This window comes from Opisthocomus hoazin, chromosome 3 (genome assembly GCF_030867145.1).
Source record: "Opisthocomus hoazin isolate bOpiHoa1 chromosome 3, bOpiHoa1.hap1, whole genome shotgun sequence".
In the NCBI taxonomy this organism is placed as follows: Eukaryota; Metazoa; Chordata; class Aves; order Opisthocomiformes; family Opisthocomidae; genus Opisthocomus; species Opisthocomus hoazin.
The window spans coordinates 69137884-69160321 of NC_134416.1; the positions used below are offsets into that span (position 1 = coordinate 69137884).

Here is a 22438-nt window from a genome sequence, read left to right on the forward strand (position 1 = left end):
CGTCACTAGAAACCTGTGCATGGGCAGCTGGGTCCTGGGTTCCAAAGTGTCATTTTCTTGTATCTGAACATTATTCATAAATTGCAGGAAGGAAAAAAAACAAAACAAGCAAACAGAAAACAAAACACCCTAAAAAAACAAACCAAAAAAACCCAACCCAAACAAAAAATTCCAAATCACCCAGAACCTTGTATATATGATCTTCTCTGTTAGAAAAGACAAAACTGCTCCAAGTTTCTTTTCAAGTTGATTACTTTATTTCAATAATATTTTTAAAAGCTGTGTTCCTATGAGAACAACACGTATTCAAATTAAATCAACTATTACGTTGCAGAGTATACATCTGAATGAAGCTACAATAGAAAAAATACACATAGCAACCAATGTAGGTAATAGAAGATGTAATACTTGTGTGTATGCTTAATAATTTTGGTGGTTTTGTTTTCTTTAGTCTCTATGTATTTTCTATCCTCTCATCTTTCATTGCTTCATATTAATGGACACTGATTTAAACCTACAATAATAGATTTAGGTGTGAAATACAATTAACGTACATATTTATAGGTAACTTTTACCGGGCACGTATTAGGAATGCAGGTTCAACCTGGGAAGCATTAACTGTAGTCTACAATGCATAGGCTACAACTAAAAAAATAAAATAATTAATCAGATACTTAGATTGAAGAAATGGTAAGTTGAAGTAATAAAACAGTGCAATTCAGAAGAGCCTTTTATTTCCCTAAGTGTGGTTGGAAATGCCATTGCCACATATTCGTTTTAGTAATTTGTGAACAATTAATATCTAAGTCTAACTCGGCTATGATTTATTTCTATAAGGCAACTACAGTACAACAGTTAAATGCTCACAGTAGTTTACTATGAGTTTGCTTTGGTGCACTGCCCTCAGTAGGCGTCCAGATGTTACTCGGGCAAAGGATGAGCCGACCAAATGTAACACTGCTGCGATACCAGGAGAAAGACTTGAAATTCTAACACGGAATGTGCAGGACCATCTGAGATACCAGTACTGAAGGGCTCTCTTTCAGAAATTAGACTTACTTGTTTATATTATCTTTTTTATTTATTTATTTTACTGCAAAGTTAATGCCGTTGCAGCAGAGTTTCTGTGAAGCACCAGTGATGTCCAGTGGTCACTCGTGCAATCTTAGATGTTTCTTCTCTGGGAATATCCCTTGTTTCTTAACATTAGTCTAACTCAGATTTTAAATCCTCTTTCTCTCCCTCATCTGCTCTTAGTTCTGATGGTTTGGATGCAATGAGCGTGGTATGGAAAGAATTTCCTTATTGCTATTGCTCTGCATCGTAGTGATTCTACAACATCTGCCCCCTCCCACATTTCACATACCTTGAACTCCCAATGTTTGGTAAACCTTTCCATGACTGCCTAATCCTGTTATGAAAATAAATTATTCTGTGAGTGAGAGAAGGAAGATTAAAACAACAACAAAAAAAAATCAAAGTATTTGGATAAACAGTCCTTACAACTTCTGCACATGGTGGTTTGTTTTTTTTTTTAGCAGCAGTGTCTCAGAAATTCATTAACAGCAGTGCTCAGTATCCAAAATATTAGCTCTTTATTTGTAATTCTGATGTTCGCTAAAACAAAACCGAGGGACTTGAGCTCAAATTAGGTGCTTGGGAGAAATAATGAAGTCCAGCGTACAGTTAGGGCATCCTGAAGAAGAATGAGTAAAGTCAGAGATCTTGCTACTTCACATAAAATGAGGAAAACATCTGGTAAAGCTACTGCCTGTGTTCCTTTCATTCAACTGTTGGTCAGGGATTGCCAATAGAAGTTTGTATCATCTACTGCATGCAGAACCTAATTGGCATTAAGTAATGGATTGCATCTATCTAGGTAATTGTTGCAGGTGTTACTCATTTTAAGGCAGTTACGTTATGAAGCGGAGTACGTGATCCGTGGATGGCATCTTAGAGCTTCAGCGCCTCGCAACTGGTGAACCAGACCGCGATCCAGGTCGGGACCCAGAGCCTCCCTGTGGAGGGAAGACCGGAGTTAAGTTAATTAAAAGGTACTGTAGATTTGGGGCTATAAATTGAAAAACGTCAAGCTATAGTATGACAAAATTTTAAGTATTATCTAATGAAAATGGCTTGCAGTGGCCTCTAGTATATTGCTGAATATTATTGGAATTTTCATTTCAAAGAGATGATTGCTTTTCGTGTATTTTCACATAGGATTAATTTACTCTCATTAAGTCTCTCATATAGGGCTAGACAGTCTCTCAGTTATTTGTAGGTGCATGCTCTTCTTCAAGCCTTCCTAACGAAAGCAACTTATTTACCTGGACATCTTGGAAATCTTCGTTTTTATGGCTACCCCTGAACTGTGCGTATACTTTTAAAAAACAAAACTGATAATCGAAACCAAAAACTCCAAACCGTGCATACAAGTTGTAATAGTCTCACATCTGAAAGAACTGAAAGGTGATAATTGTATTCTGTAATATTTATTAGGGTAAATTGTTAATGTGATTGTGTCAGCATCAATTTTGTATGGAAAGCTCAGATGAAATACAGGAAAAAACTAAGAAAAGAGAAGGGGCTGAAACCTGGCCCACTTTTTACAAATAACAAGAAAACATCAAGACTAGGAAAAAAAAAATCCAAACTTGTGACAATTCATAAATGTGCAATTGAGAAAAGCCAATTGAGAAAGATGACCAAACTGTTTACTTCAAAAAAAATTCAGTATGTGTGTACTTCGGGATTTTGCTTTCAGTGTTTTCAGTGCTCCCTCCTTAGTTTTACTGAACTATTTCAAGGAAAATCTAGTGTAATCTGTTAGGTAACTGGCTTTTGTTCTTTCAAAGTTATCTTAAAAAGCGGATAACTTTTATTGTAAAAGACTGTAAAACTATATAAAGAATTAGTTATTAATGCCTCCTGCTATAAACAATGGGTCTAAATCAAATGAGTTCGAGTAAAACTGTGACGTGAGTTCCAGAAGTTACAGTGGCTTGGAACAGGCTGTCTAGGATGTAGAACTACTATATGTGTATCATTGGATATATATAAATCCAAGCTAAAACAGTTGTGATGCTTATGTAAAAAAGAGGATGTTAAATTTTGGGAGAGTTTATTAGCAGATTTACAAATAATGTCAGTATATAGCCATGGCCTTGTTCATCTAGCTGAACTCCACTAAAAATACGCCAGCGCACAGTGTGAAAATTGGACTTAAGAGGCAAATGTTTGACTTTTGCCTGCGCCTCTGAAGAGCTCATTCCTTCTCTTAAATTGCAACGTAAGAATCCATACTACCTTCCTGGAGTCTGCAGGCTGCCACTTGGTGATGCCTATGTTTGAAAAACAACTCTACGATGAAAGGTGTGTACCCCAAAACATGGAAGAGATAAAAATGTATTTTTTGCCACAGGTGGAGGTGCTGTTACATCTCCTCTCGGATAGTAAGAGTAAGAAGAGTTTGAGATGATCAGCTCTGCTAATGGGACCTCAGACCTGCTGTCCTGAAGTCAGGATTGCTGCTGATTGTAATTCTTCATGTGCGAGTAGTGTCATGAGTAAATGCTTGGCTGCCTCTGAGGAAAGATACAGCCTTAGTTAAAGGAGCCGCCAGTGGGTATGGCGCGCTCGTCACCTGTCTGTCTCCTGACAGGATCTGAAAAATCTCCACGACTGACATCTTTCTCCTGTTCTGTTTTCATTTATTAGCTGTGCCGGTGGGGCTGCGCTGTGACTCAAAATGGGGAACCGAACCAGATAAAAGATAATCTGACCAGATGTTTGTTTTTCACGTGACACAGTTTTCTAGTTTGCCCGACTGCGTGGTGTCGCCACTCGCTGTGCTGACGCATTGTAGGAGGTCTCCCACCTGGGGGGGGTTCGAGGAGGGACTCTTAGAGCTGTTACTGCATCTCGACCAAAGGTGTGCCCAGCACTGCCCTGTGCTACGCTGCTGCTGCTGATCAGTTCGCTTGCACTAATCTGAATAACTGAGCAGCAGCAGCAAGCTGTGTCACCTCGCTCGGCTTCTCTGTTCCAGGTCAGGTGTGAGTTCAGCAGCGGCACAGATCCTGGTGCGGGACTTTATGGACTTACCTCCTGTCCTGGTGGTACCTGACTGCATTTTTACCTTTTGTTTCCTATCATGTAAGTAGTTATTGGGCCACGAGATAACCTGCTGGTTTATCCACGCAAATCTAGTTCCTTCAGAGGCTTTAAGGAAATGTGGTTGTTTCAAACATGGCAGGTTCTGGAGAGGTTTGGCTTGTCTTTTTCCTGGACTCTATTTTTGGTACTTAGAGTAAGTTCAATTGTACTTTACCAGTTTAAAGATTTTGGAAAGAGTGCCCTGGCCCTCGTGATAGGATCCCTTATGTCCCTTGTGAGCAGATTTATGCTCATAGAATTTTCCACTTCCTCCGTATCCTGGCTTGTGTCCTTCACCACCCTGCAAAGAAAGATTTTTTTTCATATATATTGCAAATTGCCGCATTCAGATTATCATACGCACGTTGTGATCTTTGTTTGTGATCACTGAAATGTAATACTCGAATGAGACATTCAGAGGTGTTGGAATGAAACAGTATTTTACGTAACAAACGGGGATGAAGGAAAATGCTAGGAAATTGAGTATACTGAAATCTGAGGGAAGCACCAATCTGTAAAAGACGAATTACTAGTCAAAAAGTGGGTACTCAGGAGGTTAACCTGTGTGACAAAACTTAAAATGTTTCAATTTCTCGAGTTCTAAGATGTCAAAAGTGTCAACTAATTTGTGTTCTTCTGACAGTGAAAGAAATGCTTCATGGCTTGAAGGCTTTAATATTTTGCCTTAAAACACAAGTAATTTACACGTCCATCTCACACAGATTCAAACCTGTGGTAGAGAAGTGGAATTTAACTGGTTGTGAGAGAACTGTGGGAAGAACTTGTCTAACAGCTCTTTAGGCAGATGGCTGCTTGCGAGGCAGGGTGGGACAAAACACGTGAATTAGCGGCAGCGTTAGTTTTGCAGGCTGCTGTGTAAGAGCAGTTGGAGCTGTGGAGTAAGCGCCCATCTCGTCCCAGCCCTCCCTCCTGTTGTTGTCCTTCCCAGGGAAAGAAGAATGCAGCAGATGAGTCTTCCGGGAGTCTTTTAGGGAAAAGAGCTTTGCCATGCAGTGGGGTTTGCTCCCTTCGTGCTAAAGCGAAAGAAATTATCGCCGTGAGGCTGTCAGGTTGCTGGATAAGAGCAAGCAACAAAATTACCGCCTGAAAGTGCTGTGGGAGGAGGGAGGAAAGTGGAACAGGAAAAGGCAAAATAGCAAAACTGAGACAAAATAAAATGATCACGTTGCTGCAACAGCTTGAGGCAACGGAGCAAGATACGCTTTGGCCTGGTAAATCAAATAGCTGTTAATGAAAGCACATTCGTCACCTACCCAGCTAAATCTGGTGAGGGATAATCCTCTTCCCTGCACATGCAAGAAATAGAAACAATGACATGGTGGTCACTACCGCACACAGCATCTGGGTGTACCACACACAGCAGAAGGTAGAAACGCAGTACAAAGAGTGAGGCAGGAATTCAAAACCACAGTCCGTGCAGTCATTCCGTGAAACAAAGAAAGGCAAAATCCTTCATGATAATCACAAGGACTGACTTCGCTAGCCATGGTTTGTCAGTATTGGGTACTTCAGAAGCCAGCTGAGCTTAGGAGACGTAAGGATAGTTCCTGGGGAGTGTGGCTGGTTTGAAAGCATTACCTACTATTAGTTTATGGCATAAAGCAGTCAGAACATGAATTGAATATAAAAAGCCCTGCGAGTGGCTTTAATTTGTCCTGCAGCAGGTCAGGAAGTGCATGAGGAAGAGAACCATGGCTTTTCTGGCTTAGTCCCTTGCTTTAAATATTGCCAGTGCTAACTCTAGCTTTTTATTTAGTACCATTAAAGAAAACGAATTGGGCTCGCGGTGGAGCGGGTATAACTTAGCCGACAGAAGATCTTGGACATTGCTTGAGCCCCTGAAAACACTTACCTTCGCTTGCATTGGGGGAGGTGTACGGGGCGAGACCTAAAAACCAACACAAAAAAGGTGTAAAACCAAGGCAACGATAACCGTAGGGAATCATCAAGCCTTTTGCATGTCACCTGTGAGTTAGTAGCACTGAGTGCTAAGTAATTGCACCAAGAGGCTCCTCTTTTGTCTTAGGCTTTGCCTGGAACACACCGCGTTTTGTCCATTTTTAACCAGAAAACATTCCTTAATGCAGCCAGCGCTGAAAATGGTGAAGCTGCAGAACTGCCATGGTGGTGGCTGAAATTTGGCTGTGCTAATGGAGGGTTCACCCCCTTTTTGTGTAGCATTTCAGTATTGTTTGTGTTTCCAGGTAAAAATTATTTTTGCATTTGAATGGCATAAACTCACAGGCACGATACAATTCACGAGGCTCAAAATAATGGCTAATGGTGGGGGAGCGTTGGGTTACTGATGGATCCTGAGGAAAACATTTCGTGTTAGTGCAGAGCAAGAAGAGAGGAGACTTACAATGTTCTTGAAGAAGTGGACTACGGGGTTGTCGTCCCCAGGCCGGCCATGCTGAGATCTCTGGGGGATGGACCCTACGTGGTGGCTGGCCCTGGCTGCATGTATGTCCTGGAAAGCAGAACAGGCAGATCGCCAAGTCAGCCGGGAGGGAAGGGCCGTCGGCAGCCCGGCGGAGGGAAGACTCACTTCCACCAGGAATGAAGACAAAACTGACTCGGAAATCTAGAGAGGTTGCAACCTGAAGTTGGCAGCGCTGTGAAGGAACAAATTTTTAATACAATGGCCAACACAGAGTATGTGTATGGACGTATGTTATACATGCATATATGTATTTATACATATGGGTGTACATGTTTTTAACATTATAGCCAGTGTGGAATTAAACCTGTTATTGGAAAATTCTGATAACAGAAACCTTACAGTTTTCCTCTTTTCCTAAGTAGGATTGGAGAATGTAATTTTAGAAATGAAACCTGAACTGGAGAGAAACTTAAAATTATGTTGGGTCATTCTCCATGTTGAGAGCAGGAGTGGATCTTATATAACTTGCTCAGTTCTCTGAGACTATGTAACACTGATGGAACTGTGAGAGCAACTTTTTTTTGAGAATAAGGAAAGAAAATGAGACTAATACTTTCTATTTTCAGTGGTGCTGAATACAGAAAAAGTCCAGTAAACAAAGGTAAAATAAATAACAAAAGTAATGCGTTGTGAAGAGTGACTACCTTGACTGGTACTTACAGCAGGATGCAGCCATTGCAGTGAAACTAGTATCAGAATTAGAGAATTAAAAGAACAACAGTGCCATAATGGTTCTCTTAGGGTAATGAATTCCCTGTCACACAATGATATTGTAAGCATCGTGTGCATACTAAAAATTTTCCTTGGCCTCTGAAGATGAAATGGAAACCCCTAGTGAGACAGTAGCTCCCAGAAGCACTTTCCTAGCGTACAAACTGAATGAACATTTGACTGTAGAACAGCAGGAATAGTTATTTAAATGATATTTTGCTTTCATCACCTATAGAAAAGCACTGAGCAACTTGCCAGGGAAAAAACTTAGTCTTCTTTTGGGGAGCAGTACTCCTAACTCATGAGTGCTTTGGTGACTTCTGATTAAGAAGTTAATATCTGTAGCACAGACTTTGAAGGGGTTTAGGAGTCTTTTTGCACTTCAGATGTCTTGTGCCATCAGTAGCTTTCAGAAAGATCCCGACTGCCTCAAGCCATTGCTGCTGAGAACGGCTGTGCAGAGGTCTGCCTGTTCTGAGGCTCTGGTATAAGAGGTCCCGTGAAACCATCTGGTGTTACTGCTCCAGGCCACTACGTGGAAGTCTTGTTTGTCAGTGAGTGGAGTCAGATCTTGTGATCTTCTGCGAATGAAATGGATTTACATTATGTCGGATCATCCTCAGTGAGAGCCAGAAGCATCCATCTTCATGAGTGGCCTGTTCAGTTACATAATTCTGGGGAGAAATGAAATTCAGATGGATCATTTTTAAGATTGATTTCCTTAGGAAAAAAAATGAGGCAACGCAGTGAAGTCCAGCTGGCATTTATCAGAGTCGTTTTTTTTCATGCTGATGAGATGTAGAGATTTACTGTTGAAAAAGGAGAAATTTCTGAATTTTAATGGATCTGTGAGCTTTCTAGAGTGTCAGGCCACCAGTCCTGCTTATACTTCCGCAGCAGTTTCTGCTTTGTCACTGGTTCCAGTGTTGCCAGAATATCCTCTGCTGTCATGATTAGGAAGAAGGAGCCAGTAAGGTGTCAACACGTGTTTAGAGCAAGTTACTTCAGCCATGCGCTGTTTGCCTTTTTAGTCTGTGTTCGAATGGAGCGTTGCTTTGCCTCTGAATCCAGCTGACTGCCTTGCCTTTGGGCAGAAGAACGTGCTGAATCCTGTGGTGTCGCAGATCGGGACGTCCGTCGCTAGCAGCAGAAAGTGGCTGCCATCGAACCGCAAAACGATTGCGGTACGGGAGGCAGAGAACTTCAGAGTCGGATTGGATTGCACGCAGCGCGCAGCTCGGCCGTGGGCTGGGGGTTGCCACCAGGCACAGAGGAACGCTGCGATGGTAGGTGCTCACCATTTAGGTGAGGCTGAGTTTCCTGAATCAATTATTAATTGCTAATAATTTGGCTTATCAAAAAGGTTATCATGCAGTAAATACAAAGTTTCTTCTGGCCATGGTGCTGAATGTCGGCGTAGCCTTTGATTGCACTGAGTCTGGAGCCACTTTTAATGATGGCTCTGTATGAGTTTAACACCGTGTGTTTCCTGGTGCTGAGGTGCTTTCCTTTCATATTATCATCGGCAAACTTCATCTGTGGTCAGAATCTTCAATATTGTTTTTGATCTGTGGCAGGTGAATACATCTTTCCCTTCAGTTTGTGGCTGGAACTGCTCTTTCACCTGTAGTTTGTGCTCTCAGTGTTTGGACTCCTAGGGGCAGGGGGTGAAACCCAGCGTTGGGATTTTTTTTGAGGTTGCTCACATTCATGGCTTTTGAAAATCATTTCCCTCAGAAGAATGATAGCTGATATCTGTAGGTGTTAAATTTGAAAGGATTCAGGCAATGCTTTGCTGAACGAAAGAGGAAAACAAACCTGGTTTATCTGCCGGGATGGGCTGCCGAGGCGGGGTTGTGTAATTGGGCTGTTTTGAACGAGCTCATCCGGTCACTGCACGTGTCACTAATACATTTAGAAGACCACCATTTACATTTAAATATGCTTTAAGCCCTGCGCCTGAAATAATATTCCTATTAAGACCTAACAGGAGTACAGCAGAGCAACGATGTTTGAGGACCAGGCGGCATTTACTTGCTTCTCTGCACTACGGGTCTCTGTGGCCCCGGAGCTGTAGCGAGCTCTCCCCACGCCTCTCGCAGCGTTGTCAGGAATTTCAGTCTCGGGAGCGCTGCCAGGCAAAGGCAAGCTTGGCTTCCCCCTCTGTGCCTGATGAAATGTGCTCGCAAAGCAGAATCTTGAATTCACAGCCCTTGGGTACTGTTTGTCAGTTTGAAAACAGAGGTGCCTCTGCGCCCTTAAAAGAACAAAACAAATTAAAAATTACAATTTCTAGGGTAACTGAATAGTTTGTAGTCCTGAGCGGTCTTTCTTTCTAAGAGATAGGATGGAGGAGAACACTTGGATTTTCAGTGTTCCTGGTTAACTTTTTGTTTGACCTTAATAAAGGATCCCTACGAGGTCAGCTCTGCTGCACGTTCAAAAAAGCCGGAAAGATCCCTTAATCTGAATAATCTCAATTATTAGAAAATGTTTGCCAGTACTGGAAGTTTAAGCAGCGTCTGGGGGATCTGATGACACAGAGCCAGTTTGCAAATTCACTGTGAAATCAGTAGCTTTCAGGATTAATAATGTAAACAAGAGCACTCTTTAACATGGGTGGGAAATACCCGCAGTTATTCTGTCATGGGGAGGGATTCAGTATTGGAATCCTTTGCCGCTCGCTCTGGTGATGCCCAGGAAAGTCACGTCGTTTCCCTGTGCCACCTACCTGCTGTTTTCTGGCCACTAAGAAGAAAAGAGAGTGAGTTTCAATGTCGTGCAAAGAAAACATGCCGGTGTTTGAAGTCTTAACTGTAGCTATACTTTGGCATTGCGTTCGCTGTGTTAGCCATATACTTGCACGTCAGACATTAAATTTACTGGCACAGCCTGTATGAATATTCTGAAAGAGCTGCTGGAAAAAAAAAAACCCAGCCATTTCTCTGACACCGGCGCAAGAATCCATACGTAACTCAGTGAATGCTCCGTCGTGGGTCTTGTGCAAGATGATTTCCTTTCCTGTCGAGGCGAAGGCGCCCGCGTGCCTGCTTTCCAGTGCTGTGAGGGAGCAGGCTTGCCCAAGTCCCGTGGTGTTTTCTGGGGTGCTCTGTAAGGGCTGAGGGCTGTTACCGTCTGTGCTGTAACTCTGCAGGAGACGGAGCAGGGGGGCTGGTGGCTTTTGGCAAGCAGAGCGGGCACTGCTGGGTTCTGTGCATTTGGACATCACGTTTGATAACTCAGGTTTGTGATCATACACGCATTTGACTTGTAACCTCGTAGGATTTGGGGGATTAAATTCATTTTCGTATAAAAACAATTGCAGTTACGTATTCTACGTGTCCTACTTGATTTTGTTTTCAGATTTGGTGCAGAAGTGTAAAACGTGGTTAAGCAGTAGCAGACATTTTTTAGTGACAAGATCATGAGATCCCACAAAATACATACCTGAGTTTTGCTTGGTACAAATGTGATATGTCAGCTCTTACAGCTCGTACGTATTAAGAGGGACTTCTAAATGCACATTATAAGCTCTTGCTGAGAGCTCTCATCCTCCACAAGAGGATTGCTTGTAACTAAGGATCACATACACATGTAAATATAAACTTGAAGCTGTAATTCCCAATCAGCAAATGATGTGCATTAGTGACAATACAGTATTAAGGTATTTTTGGAGTACTGAATTTATAGCTTGCCCAATTCCTTTCAGTATCATTATTGCATAGTTTTGTTGCCTACTTTAGTATGTGAAATGAAAAGCTGAAGAATATCACACGGCGTTTCTGTAGTGGCAAAATCCAAATACATATGAAACCTGAAGCAATCAAATCAAGTTGGTATTTTTTTATATTGGTAAGAATGAAAAGCAATGGCTGTTTTCATGGATTCTGTGGGTTTCATGGTTTCCAAAGGGTTATATCTTCACAAAAGATACCTAATGAGTTGCTGTGCATGAATACTGTTAAAATATATCATACAAAATCTACAAACTTCAAATTCATCCAGGTATGAGAAGGGCATTTGGATTGCCTTATAAAGCCATGCTGTTCCACAGTCTACAGGGTGTAACGCTTAACCCTGCTAGGAGATTTGCAACTCTGTGCTTAAAGGCTGATTCTACTCCAGCAGCGAAGTGATGAATAATTCGTGCTGGTTTGTGTGAAGAGCGAGGCAGAAGAGCAACAGGCAATCTGTAAAGACACTCCGCTAATTTTGTGCGGTCCTTGAAATGGACGCTGAATCTAAACTCGGATCTGTAAGTATAAGGAAATTCCCACCCAGGTTTGAATTCCTGTAGCTGGTACCATTCCAGAACGGTATTCCAAACAGGAATTGAGATGCATCCTTTCAGTGAATGTATACACTATTTTTTTTTAAACAATAAGACATTTATTACATACAGTTTGATTAGAGCAATCGTGGAAAATCTGACAGGCGCTTGCACACGGAAATGGCTTCGTCTCGGGATTTGGATGCACATTGTGCGCGGGGCTTCGTGCTCCTGAGCGTAGCTGACGCCACGTCAGAGCCTCCCAGCGCTGCTACCCAGCGCCTGGCCAGGCAGTGGTCGGCTCCACGGCACACATGTGTCAGGTGAGGGGGTGCTTCTCCCTGCTGCATCTCGGAGTAACGTACCTACCATGAGCGTGCCCTGCTGAACCAGGGCTGCGTTGTGCTGGTTGTGGTGGTGCCTCCAGTTTCAGTCACGCCCAGCCCGAGTGCCGGTGTGGTCTTCGTGATGGTTTGTTCCAGGCTGTTCACAACTCACTGATCTGGCGCAAAAAGTGATGGGAATGCTGACATCTTCCACACATGCTGGTCCGATAATGATGTAATTCATTAGCTAATTCAGCAGGCTTTTCTCATCACTCTAGAGAGGATGAACCAGGCATCCTTGTAATGGTATTGCTCGTTTTTAGTGATGTGGAAATTAAGACAGAAATTAAATTACTTGCGCAAAGTTACAGAGGAGAATTGGTGGGATGAGAGATGGGGAGTCCAGGAGACTCTGCAAGAAATTCTGCCTTCCAGTGTTGTGCTGGGATCATCAATACAATCTTTGTCTAGATATAGGTGATGAACAGAAGGAGGAAGACTTCTTAGCAGAAAGATGGGAATTGCAAACACGAGAGGAAAGACTAGAGCTGGCTGAAAAGTAAGAAACCTCGGGAGGAGGAGGAGAAGAAAGCTGGCATGAAGGAAGAAACCATGGAGAACACTGACCACCAAGAGAGGTAAGTGATCATTGATGATCCAGAACCACATTTCTCCATAGCCCTTACTCCTGAGTGCCTTGATGATTGGGGTGCACAGATTTGGAGGTAAGAGGAAAGGATTGCTGGGGAAAAAAGAAGAATCGGGACAGTTGTTCACGAAAGTACTTCTGGTTTATGACGGGTCCTGAGTGAGAGGCCAGTGCCATCATCCCTTCTGGCTTTTTCTCCATGTCCAATTTATTCCGTTGTTGTGACACCTGATAAATGGTTTCAGGGACAAACCTTTTACCAATTTACCTTTACTTTTCTGAAGCATTTTTCTGCCTAGCAGTGATCATTTAATTCAAATATCATTCATGGCAGAGGTTCTCTCTCTGCTTGGCCGTAGTCTCTGGCGCATGGTCAGTAGTGTTCCCTGTGCTGTTTTATCAAGTTGGTACCAGCCAGACGATGACACAGACCAAGCTGAAGTTACCCACCACAGAAACCCAGTGCGAAGCTTTGGCTTTGGGTTTTTTTTAGACTGATCACTCCAGCAGAAAAGCGACTTTGGCTACTGGGTAGTTCCCAGGGTAGCTTCTGCTGCCAACAAACTTTGCAGCCCGAGGACTTAGCTGTACATGGCCGAGATAGGGCAGGCACCACAGATTAGTACTCACAGGGATAAATTTATATTGAGAAGACCACGTAGGTGGTGGAGATGCATCTGTTGGTGCTGCTGCAGCGAAAGAATCTAACATTATGGTTATTGGTAAGAAAGCAGAAATTTGTGAAAATTTTTAAAAGGCCTGGTATTTTCATGTAGTCAAGAAGCTCATAAAATAAACAAGATTATAATTATTTGGAAAAAACAAAACTCTAAATACAAGGTGTACAGCTTTACAGCTGCTGACCAGAAATAAAGAGGAGAAAAATGTTACTACAACCTTAATTTCTTGAAATACACACTTCAGCTCTCTGGGGGCACACACCCATCCGCACACCCACAGACTGTTTTGTCACTTCTCATCTTCTGAAGGGACCGGCCCAAGAAAATGACAAGCTGAACTGCTTGTACACGTTGTTAAAAGTATTATTGCCTACATCAGCATAACTTACGGGGAGAGTGTAATAGTAAGGAGAGTGTAATAATAGGAAATAATTAGACATGACATGGTTAATAGTGTAATTTATTGAAACAAATACTGTCAATCAGAGGTAAAATTCCAATGACATAGTCAGCATCAATAGGGGGTGGGAGGTGGGGACTGGCACCCCACCTCCCCTCCCCAGACCTGCACCTCGTGCAGTTTCCAAGGCAGGTTCGTCATGTGACACATCAGAAATGAAGAAGCAGGTGGATCATGAACGGCAGGCGGAGCAGAGCGAAGGACCACCTTGGGTCTGCAGCAGTAATTCAGTACGTTTCATGAACACTTTTACATTGCTTTCTAAGAAACTCAGTAAAAGTACCTGAAAAGGGCAGTGGGGGATTTTGTGTTGGCTGAGAAAAAAGATCGAGTAGCTCTAGAGTGACATGAGTAACTGACCATGTCTGTCTAACTGGAAACCATTTCAGGAACCATGTGAGGTATTTTGCATCAGTACACAAAATGAAAGCCAGCAATTGTTGCTAATGATGTGTGATGATTAAGGTACAAATCAAGGTCAGGAAAAACCCAATGTAGTAACTTTTGCCTCAGTTTTCTATTGGGCAGTGGTTACCGTTGTGCAGGCTCAAAAAAGCTGAAGAACAAAGTCATTAATTGTGGCATTCAAGGATGGGAAGTGCTAAGGGTAATGCAGTTCTTCATTTGTAAGGAATTAATATATGGGATAGAAAAAAAAACCCAATATATTTCAAACAGTTTCTTATTTATAAATTTGGCTCATTTGCAGAGAAGTAAATACAAGGAGAAAAATTTCATGTTGGGTAAAGAAAGTCCTGATGCCAGATTTTGAATACGTACATTTGACCATCTGTATGCGAGTTCTGGGGTTCCTGCCTCCCCCCCCCAGCTTGTTCAAGCAAACACCCAGTACAATCAGCTCCAGACCTCAGTCCCACCGGGGCAAACCAGAGGGATGGCTGCAGGACAGCCAAGGCCGGCGCCCACCCAGAGCCTCCACAGCTGCTGCGCCGTGGCTCTGCGCTGCTGCTGGGCCGAGGGCCGGGCGAAGCCTCGCAGCAAGGCGGTAATGCCACCACACGCTCCAGAGAATCCTCGGGGCTCTTCTTCCGAGCACCCTGTTTGCTCCCTCTTTAATACATTACGGTTGTTGTATCATACTGGTGGATGGAAGAATCTAGAAATGGTCTAGCAAAGACTGAACTGGAAGATACTGGTAGAAGTTTAAGGAAAAGGGGAAATCTTTTTGATGCAGACTGATGAGAAACAGTGACCTTTAGAAGGCTTCAGTTGATTAATTAGTATTTTAGCCTGAACACGTTACTAAATACGTTTCTGAATTTAAGAGGCAAAAAGCCACATAAAGGACAGCAAAAGCAGTGACGCACATCGGCTTTTCCTGTCCACTCAGTCATGATTTTCTCTCCAGCTTCCCATACAAACGTCTGCGCCCCAACTGCTTTGGCCCATTTCGGGATAAACCTTGCCCCGCACCCGCGGCGAGTCTGGGCACAGAGCATCACCAGGACCTTACCCGAAGGCAGTGCTTGCTCTTCGAGGCAGCCCTCACACGGCATTTAACCTACTCTGACTTCCAAATTCCTCTTACAGTTTGTGATAATTGCTTCAAGCAGCAGTTTCTTTGAAAATGCAAGAGATAATTAGTTGCAGTGCATTAAATAATGTGTCAATTATTAAGCATGTATAACATGTATATGGTTATATGTGTGTTAAATGAACATACCAGACCCAATCCTATGTAATGCTGGCTCCTAAGCCTTTCACTTGCCCCGTGCTGTGCGGTACTTGCTTGTTTTGTACAAGTTAGTGTTTTTTAAAACAAACCCCTCTAAAGCACGCCGAGGCCTACTGCACAAGCACAGGGAGCTTTACTCAGACTAGCAGCTCTGACACACAAATTCATTTTTAGGTCATTCGTTACTACCTGCTACAAAAAAGAGAGGCCAGATTCAGTTCCCGTTATCATAAAGCAAGAACAGCTCCAGTTATTTAAAACCTGGTCATTCTCTTACAGAAGGCAAGCTTCATTCATTGCTGTCAAATGCACTGTTATAACTGAGCCCTTCAGGAGGACGTACAGCCTCTGCTAATGATCTGAAACCCCATCCCATACTACGAAGTAGTTTGCTGCAACTTCTGTTAATGGATTAAAGTTTTAAAAAAAATGGAATCATTAGTACACCAGTTTTGTCACGTAAACATTTTAATGAATACATCAAGCACATATAAGGCAAAAGATTAAAACAAAATTGTTACAACCACCACAAACCATATAAAAATTTTTTTTACAAGCGTATTGCTTGCACAGCAGGATTTACAAAACCGCGTACCACTAGCAACACCGCTCCCTGAAAACTAAAGATGTGGAAATAAAAATCACAGTAAGTATTTACTTAAATCACATCACACACTAGAGTCAGCCTAGCACTGATTTAACTGCTGCTCAAAGTCTTCACGGTGCTGTAGTCTACCTTAAAAGCCTGCACAAGAAATGGGAATAGAGTTCAAGTGCGGGAAGAAAAAAGCTGCCGGGACATCCTGAGAATCGTATGGGTCCCCATGTAAAACCGCGGGCCCTCAGCTCTCTGCCTGCGAGACCTGGCGTACAGCCACCATGGAGGGGACTCGCAGCTGCCACCCTGGGGACGCCCAGCCCGAACGCCCGCTCCCCTCGGCGCGAGCAGCACTTCAGCCCCGCACTCCTGGCACCCTCGACCTGTCCCTGGGAAGGGGGAGCCCCGCGTCCGCCCTCCGTCTTCCTTGCACCCAAACACAGAAATACTGGGAGGGAAGCACAGGAGCCAGGCCTCATACAGGCAACAGGAGCAGGTTACAAGATTGCCTACAAAACTGAAGCAAGATGCAAGAGAAAAACTGATTTCATCTGTCACCAAGTCTGGCCTCAGCCTGTTACTTACTGTCACTCAATATTTTGGTCTGTTGCACGTGTGTCACAAATGTAGTTTAAAGCTTAGTACGTTAATGCGTAATGTTAAACCAGGACAGAAAATTTCTTGTTTCACAACCCAAACTTTAGCAGAAAAGAAAATAATCATCAACAGAAGAATTATGAAAGCATGAACAACTGCATAAAAGAAACGAGATATCACTCGTACGTACTGAAGTTGAATACAGGCTAATATCTAGGAGGCACAAGAAAGATTTGATCATTTTAACAAACTTTCTTATAAGCTTTACAAATGTTTAATTATTCTATAAAGATTAGCAAGGAAATAATTTATAGTTACGCTACAGTCTTGCATGCTTTTCAAAATGTCTGCACCACAGTTTCTTTTTGTCACCCTTTAAAAATCTTCTTTGCTGCAATTAAATTTAGGCTGTGCACAACAATAGTTTTGTTATGAATATTCAACCTTAAAAAATTTTCTTAAAAGTAGAAAATTCAAGCTGTTTTTGATTGAGTTTGTTCTCCAAAATCTCGATGGGGCAGCGGTTGGGGCAACAATGCCAAATGCATTTGCTGCCCCTTAGAGCAGAAGGAGTATTTCTGTACATTCCAGTATTTCTATTTTTATTTACTCCCATGGGACTCCCCCACACTCTTAATTTAACTTCAGCATTCCTGGGTAAGGGAGAACCTGCTCCATGGGAGAAAAGGAGGCCACGAAACAGTCCCCGCTTTGTTCCTACCCCACCTTTCTGTACACAATAGTGAATATTATTCACTAAAGTACTTTTCAGCGACGGCTGTAAGATGAAAATGCCTCCACAAAGAATTTATAATGTGTTTTCCTCGAATGTCAGCCCTAAATCTGTACAAAGAGCAAGTGTTGTCTTTGCATTCCAGTGCTGGTTGGTGTGGGTAGTCGAGATACGCGCTCCCACTGGGCCAGGGGCAGGCGGAAAAAGGAAGACGGCAGGGAAGGCAGCTGCAGAATTGCTTTGAAATGCTTCAAAAATTAATCAGAAACAAGTGCAAGCAAATAAAGCGTGCAGCTCCAGGAACTTTACAATTCCAAGCCTTTGAAATTAATCCCATAAGGTGCTTTTCATGGCATCTTAGTTACCAAAGATCTGTTTACTCAGTTGAGTCTGGAAAACTGCCAAGGGACTTTATTCATATTTCAGCTCATCCATGAACACGCTTCTTCATCTGTGGGTACTCTGACACTCTACAATAAATCCAGCAAGTGACAACTATTCAGGTTTTAAGCACAAGAAAGACTGTTGGCCATCTAGATTACCTCTGTAGACACACATACATGTGTAGACACACACAATGACACCACAAGCCTTCCTTGATGCAAGAAACCAAAAGGCATTGACTCAAAGGCCAAATAAATAATAGCTGAAACAACTGCCTGGGCCACTTGCTCGGTATTTTCCGCACTGAAAGCCTCCTACAACAGAGCTTCCCAGGACACGATTTCCTGCATCAGTATTACCACTATGTGAAACGGGGCTAGAGATGCTTTGGCACTGGAAGTCCTAATGCGACTTTTGCCAAGATAATAGAACTCTGCTTCCAGCTGAGATCTGCAAGTCAGGACACTAACATCCTACATGGCTGTTCTTAAAAAAAAAAAAAAATTACTTCTGCTAGGTAAAAAAAATGTTAGTTGTCCATAATTCTGTACTGTTTTGCAGACATTTAGGTTCTTCAAAAAAGCAGTTTGCTGAACAGCAACAGAGATGAGACAGAGGATATCCTGTCCTCTCATCCGTGATTACAGAGAGATCTGCAGGGAATCATAGTGATCGTGTTCACACCAAAGGATAAAATACAGAATCTGCACAACTTGCAGCCAATTTTCAGTCATCACTACTAAAAAGTGAGTTGGTTGGTTTGTTTTATTGCTAAGCAAGAACGTACATACCTCTGTATATTCTGTATGCAGAATCTAAGTTTTTGGTACTGTTTCCTCGGTGTACAAAGAGCATTTCATCCACTATTTTTTTATCGAGTAACACAGTATATGAATAAAACAGCAAGAGTTGAGCTAGCCAACCAGGTCCGCAGAAAACAGCAGTGCTGGGAACAGTCTCTGATATTTGCAGTAACAGTAAGAAAAACAGTAAGAAAAGTTTCCTTCACTCTCACAGCAACCCCATGTTGCATGCATGAACGTTACAGCCCAACAGAAGCGACTGCGTAATTGCTAAATCTTTGCCATAAGCGTTATAGTCCCCAGTTCGTAAGTGTAAGAAACCGAAAGACCAAAATATTACACAGCTTGCTCAGTACTGGCTACCAAGTGTGAGAAGCTTCTGGTTTTAGGTTTCTAGAGCATTTTTGATCCAGTGCTCTAAACATTACAACAGCTCTTCAGGGAAGGGCTGCGATACGTTACGCTTCCAAGCGCAGAGCTGCGATGTACGCGGACAGCCTGTAGCTGCCGTACGATCACCACCGAGCCGTAAGCCGCAGGGTGGGACGTGTCGTGTCCCAGCGCCAGGCTGTGAGACAGCCGGTTTGGGAGAGCTGCTCGTGGCAGCCCATCCCGGCACGCATCGCAGCTTGGAGCCGTTAAAGAGACACCAAACGTTGTCAGGAAAATTTGGGCCCAGCCAGCAACTATGAGTGTTGCTTTTTGCAACGCGCAACTGGAGCGATGACACCAAACAATATATTCAGCTAAAACAAGGGGTTTACAGCCCTGCAGTAGTTCCATTCAAATGCTTATGTGGGGTGTGAACACACAAACACAAGACTCCACTGATCATTCCCGTGGCAAAGGGTACAGTGAAAATACCTTAAACTTTGCCACTCCAACCAGAGCGAGCTGACCTGCCATCTGCATAACTTATCAGAGGCAGAGGGTCAGTCCTGGAGAAGGAAAGAATTCAAGTAATATCCTTTCATCTATACCGTGTTTTTCAATTCATAACAAAGAAATGGTTTGTTACATAATTTCTAATAGGAAATGCCTGGAATATAAATCTTCACTTCTCGCCAGAATACATTTAGCAGCGGGACTCTTTTGTACATCTGGGATTCGGGATAATATCTGCCATCTCCTCAGCAATGCTGCCAACTGACCGTAAAACATGCTCTTGAGCAAGAAGGCTGAAAATCTGGCTACAGTTCTTCTTCTAACATCTAATTCCAAGTCTGTCCTTTGGTTAGTGCCAAACTATCTAGAGATTGTCTTGTATTTAGCACTCATCCGTTTTGCAACAATTTAAGAACAAGACACAAAAGCAGACTGAACTTTCTCTAAATGGCATAGCACACAAATGCAGACAATGCACCACATTAAACGTTCATGAAAATCCCCCTCAGTAATGTTTCTAGAGCCACTTGGATTTCTAATACTCCTCATTAATACCCAGAATAGCTCCTCTGTTTTCCCAGATCTATGCCTTTTTTGGTTGTTGTTGTTTTCGGTTTAAAGCCAAGCATTAAATTGCACACCTGCACGTACCATCTTGCTGGCTAAGTCAACTCTTGCATTATAGCAGTTACACCTTCCTTCAGTCCCACCCTTCCTTGTTAACTGTACATTATTCTGCTGTAGCTGTGCAGTTCTCTATTCCTCAGAGCTCACCTTGCCCGAGCCCCGCCGGGGAACGTGTCTTTCGCCTCCAAAGAATCTGCCCAGCGAGTCAAGTAGACCCGAGTCTCTGTGCCTTGGAGATCCATGTCTAGCATGGTCTGTAGTGCTCGCAGATGCCATTTTTGATCCGTGCCGGAAAGAGGAGCGTTTTTGTGAAGCCATCAAATCCGAGTTCTCCGAAGCTGCTGCACTGTCCTCTTGGATGGTCTGTAGCTCGTCTGACTCCGAGGGCCGATCTTTGAAGGTGTTGTCTTCTCTCCCTGGGGCATCTCGGGAAAAGAGGCGGATCAAGTGGGGGCGACCGGCCGTGTCAGCTGGGTTGGCTTCGGGCCAGGCATTCTTCGGGTCCGCTGTGCCTTTGGGGTCTGTCACCGCTGGGCTCTTCGTGGAGGTCCCATTGTTCTGGTTCACATCTGCCTCTCCTGCAAACAACAAGGATGAGATATGAATACAGGCCTGTGAAAAACAGCCTGGGAACAATGCTGCTTTCTTTCCCTCGCCTTGAGATGCTCATTTCATACAAAACCTGTAATATGTGCAGTGGTAATGAAACTATGTTCTCTACCAGCCTGTAAGAACATCAAGCTATCCTGGAACCGAAACCGGGATCATGTTCTCACACAAAATCTGCAGCAGTTCTAGGTGGGTTTTTTAATTAAACGTAGTTGTAAATAGATCAATAGGGTGGTCGAAGCACAACAGAAACTAACTTTATTTACGTGGAAGGCTTACTGATGAGGAGGCTATCAGTGAAGAATTCCGATTCTGCTTTCCCCTGAAGACTGCAACTCTAAAATGTGCCAGTTTTCACCAAAATGGGGAAAAAAATGAAATAATTAAAGTGACATTGCAGGGCTGCACCCTCTCAAGTCCACGGTCCCTCTCTACGACGTCAGAGCTTTTGTACCTGACAAAATTTTGTGCCTCCATTTGGAATCCCTCACTGTAACTTCAACACCGATCATGCAAGTGTAGCAAGGGGAGGTTTTTTCACTATGTAAACTGTCCTCACTTCAAAACGGCAGAGAACACTAAACTGCCCAGAGCAAAACTGTCCGCTTTGCATTTAGTGCTTGCGAAAAGTGACAGAAACAATTATCAGAAACTGGCGAGTTGTTGGCTAAGAAAGGGGCAGAGACAGACCTCCGTGGTGTGAGTGAAATGTCTGCTGCCTTCTCCACAGCTGCGTTCTGATGCAAGCGTAGAATATCTGAAAAGAATCTGCTGCAGCACACTTAACCCTTCACCTGCAGTAGCTCCTTCTGTCAGCGACAAAAAGAGGTTTTTATAGTCTATACCATTATTCCTACTGTTCTAAAGGAAACTGCACCCACTGAAGAGCACGTCTTGCCTGCAGGGAACACCAGAAAAACATCAGTAGTCACTGCTTGAGAAGCACCCTTCAGAGCAGACGCCTCCCACACACTCACTCCGTGTCAGAAACGTTTTTATGGGACTTAACGGCACTCAGAATTTCAGAAGTAAGTTACAGTTGGTCATATGTTACCTTTAGGGTCTTCTAATTACCTCCTTAACTCCCCATTTGATTGGGTCCTCGTTGCCAAGAGAGAACAGGATCTGGCAAATACTGTTGCATTTTCAAAGTGCTCTGGGCTCAAGTACTTCGCTGATTCACCAGAGCAATTTTAGACTTGACACAGTCATTTCATACGATTTCGCCTACCCACAGGGCACTAAAGAAGCCTTTTCTCGGGCTGAGAATAACTCTGAAATAATTTTATAGATAATGGCACAAGATGGTAATGATGGCTTCTGCAAATATATACCGGTACTTAACTTACAGTTTGTTATAATCAGTCTGCTACGGTTATCGATATGAAAACATAATGCGCAGTTTTGCTGTGCAATTTTTTTTTTTTCTTCTGTGAAAACTACTTAGAAAATGTTGGGGTACTTCAATTAAATTTTCTTTGGTTAAAACATCTGAAAGTATTTCTTGGGCATACAATTATTTAGCCAACGCTAACTGTCACTAAAGACCTCATCACTGGGAAAAAGCAGAATATTTGCTGGCAACTTTGGGATTTGGGTTTTCCTGAAAAGATACTTTCAAACTTACAAGAAAGTCTTAAAGTCCCCAAATGATTTTCTTCATCGAACGAAAGAGAAATAAGTAACATGGATATATGACACATTCTAAAACTGCAAAACATTTTAAATAGCAACTCTAAGCCTAGATTCTATACCATAATACAAATCCATTCAAGGACAGAAAAACAAACA

At 42.9% G+C, this 22438-nt stretch overlaps 1 protein-coding gene across 1 annotated transcript in view; it reads right to left on the minus strand.

Annotated features, from left to right (window-relative positions):
- Positions 1-234: 234 nt before the first annotated feature.
- Positions 235-22438, minus strand: part of MBP (myelin basic protein) — a 119349-nt gene continuing 97145 nt past the window's right edge. Inside the window, exons 4-9 of the mRNA XM_075416594.1 lie at positions 20186-20616; positions 6539-6646; positions 6029-6064; positions 5430-5462; positions 4331-4456; positions 235-2018 (exon numbers count right to left, since the gene is read on the minus strand). Coding sequence (XP_075272709.1) covers positions 1962-2018; positions 4331-4456; positions 5430-5462; positions 6029-6064; positions 6539-6646; positions 20186-20616 — 791 coding nt within the window. The 3' untranslated portion in view covers positions 235-1961. The remainder of the gene's footprint in view (positions 2019-4330; positions 4457-5429; positions 5463-6028; positions 6065-6538; positions 6647-20185; positions 20617-22438) is intronic.